Source organism: Phaseolus vulgaris, chromosome 7 (assembly GCF_000499845.2).
Source record: "Phaseolus vulgaris cultivar G19833 chromosome 7, P. vulgaris v2.0, whole genome shotgun sequence".
Classification (NCBI taxonomy): Eukaryota; Viridiplantae; Streptophyta; class Magnoliopsida; order Fabales; family Fabaceae; genus Phaseolus; species Phaseolus vulgaris.
Window position 1 is genome coordinate 35,686,541 of NC_023753.2, and position 2,383 is coordinate 35,688,923.

Genomic DNA, 2,383 nt, shown 5'->3' on the forward strand with positions numbered 1-2,383 from the left:
CTTTTTTCATTTCATTTTAAAAATTCTTCTTTTACTACATCTTTTTTTTGTTTTTTTTTAATTGTTTGACTCATCAATATTTATCAGGTTTATTTAGATTCTCGGGTACTTTTTCATCACAACCTTAACTATTCAATTTTTTTTGTTTCTCAAACATATTTGATCTTCCTGCTCTTTAATATTTTAGTTTTTATGGCGTGTCATGACTATTAATTTTATGTGTTTAATTGAATGATTATTTTTTGGTATTATAATTTAATATTTATATAATTATAATTTTTTAAGAAAATTTGACATTGAGAAAAAGAAAATGTGTTTTTTTTTTTATATTAAATTTTTAATAGTATTAACAAACAAATTTTAGTAAAATATTGTAACATTCTCATGAAATATTTTAATATTTTAATTCATATTTAAAATTTGTTTATTATGTAAAAAAATGATAAAATTTTGTTTTAATAGTTTTCTAATTAAGTACCTAAAGATCTAAAATTTTGACTAGAAAGAAGGCAATCTTATGTAAAAATATATGGATGAAAAATGTATTCAATCTATTAAAAAAAATGGTTACTTGACACAGATACATGCTAGTTTGTATTGGGTATGAAAAACTACTTTGATATATTATTCATGAGCATTATCTTATCAAGGACTCAATCCCTACATTTTATTGAAGATTATATAAATGTAGAAGCCTTAAATATGTTTTTTATCTTTAAATATTATTATATTTTTTAAATGCTTTTCTCTTAATATTTTGTTAAAATTTCAATTTTTGTTTAGGTCTCTTTTATTTTGTTTTAGTCCTAATATGTTTAAGTAACCTACTTTTTTTATTACCAAATGAAATTGATTTTCCTCCAACAAAACTCCACAATCACTAATCAATAAATACTTAATTTTGCTAATCCCAAACAACTAGGAATAAGCAAGAACCTACAAAAACAAAGAAACATATATATAATTATTATTTTGGTCTAAACCCTTTGAAAAAAGAACTTTGATCATGATCTCTATCTTCACTTCTCCATTCCAAGTGTTTGTTTCACACTATCTACAGCACCTTGAGCCATGTTCTTCACTTGTTCCCCAGTCTGAAAAAAAGTATAATTAAATTTAAAATCTTAAATCGATTAAAGAATAGAGAATAATCGATTAAAGAATAGAACATTTCATAGCATATAAATATAAATTACAATAAAACTTCATCTTATAAATATATTTTGTGAAACTTAAAAGTTTACTTCGATAGTTAATGAATAAAAGAAATTAATCTTGAAGAAGTTGCATTGAAAATCACAACAGAACATAGATTAACAGAACCTGTTGGAGAAAACCAGCAGCTTCGTCCTTGTTTTGCTCAGCAGTTTGCCCTGTTGAGTTGGCAGCTGCATTAGCCTTGTCAGCAGCTGCTGAAGCTGATTCCTTTGTAGACTGAACAAAATTTTCAGCCTGAGCCTGAACCATAATCAAACAATATTAACAAACCTATAAATTGATTATATCAAAGTTTTAGAATGAAATTGATGTTAGTAATATGGAAGAAAGTGTTAGATATGTGTGGTTTGTTGACCTGAGTCTGGCCTTGGGTTTGGCCTGCACTGAAGCTTTGCTGGGCATTGGACATGTTTGATTGATTTGATGAAAAAGAAAAAGTACAAGTAATGATGTAAAATGGTGTTAATGATGTTTTTTATTGATCTTGTTTCATAAGGTTTATTTTATATATAGAAGTGTGGTGTGGTTTGAGATGTAAGAAATGCAAAGTTATAGGATCATTATAGTGTGTTAATGAATGTGAGCATTTTTCTGCTTCTGAAATGGGCTTTGAATGAAAATTTAAGTGTATAAGTATAACCCAAACTAACTATAAAGTATTATAAATGTTAACCACATATTTTTCATGTAAATTTTGTAAATGACTTTACAAATTTTAGAAAATTATCAAGTTAAATCAGAAATCCAAGTTGGTAAAAAAGACAGAAAGGTAACCACATTAAAAGTTTCTATTTTACAATTTTGATTTTCGTTTTAAAATAGAAACTTTTGGTTGTTTATTTTAGAAAATATGTAATTTTGATTATGTTTTTAATTTTCTATATTTATTCTATTTCTTACATTACATTTAAATTAATGAAATCAGGTTCAGAGTTCAATTAATTGAAATGAAAAAAATAAAACATACCTAAAATCAAGGATTTGGTTAAAATTGAAAAGTTTCTAAAAAGTCAAATTTCAATTTTAAAATGAATGGATGAAAATTATAGATTGAGAAAATATTATATTCAATATTAAATAAAATATAAGATCCACATAATTTTGTGGTTTTTAATAAAAAAAAGAGATATTTTGGTACTATGTATATCTTTCCCTTGTCATTTAG

General features: G+C 24.6%; 1 protein-coding gene across 1 annotated transcript; it reads right to left on the reverse strand.

Moving 5' to 3' along the window:
• Nucleotides 1-870: 870 nt before the first annotated feature.
• Nucleotides 871-1,724, reverse strand: LOC137828430 (late embryogenesis abundant protein 1). The gene is made up of 3 exons (XM_068635008.1): nt 1,574-1,724; nt 1,324-1,458; nt 871-1,094 (listed from the first exon to the last, which is right to left on the reverse strand). The coding sequence occupies exons 1-3, from the start codon at nt 1,625-1,627 to the stop codon at nt 1,020-1,022; spliced, it is 264 nt and encodes an 87-aa protein (XP_068491109.1). The 5' UTR covers nt 1,628-1,724; the 3' UTR covers nt 871-1,019.
• Nucleotides 1,725-2,383: the final 659 nt, after the last annotated feature.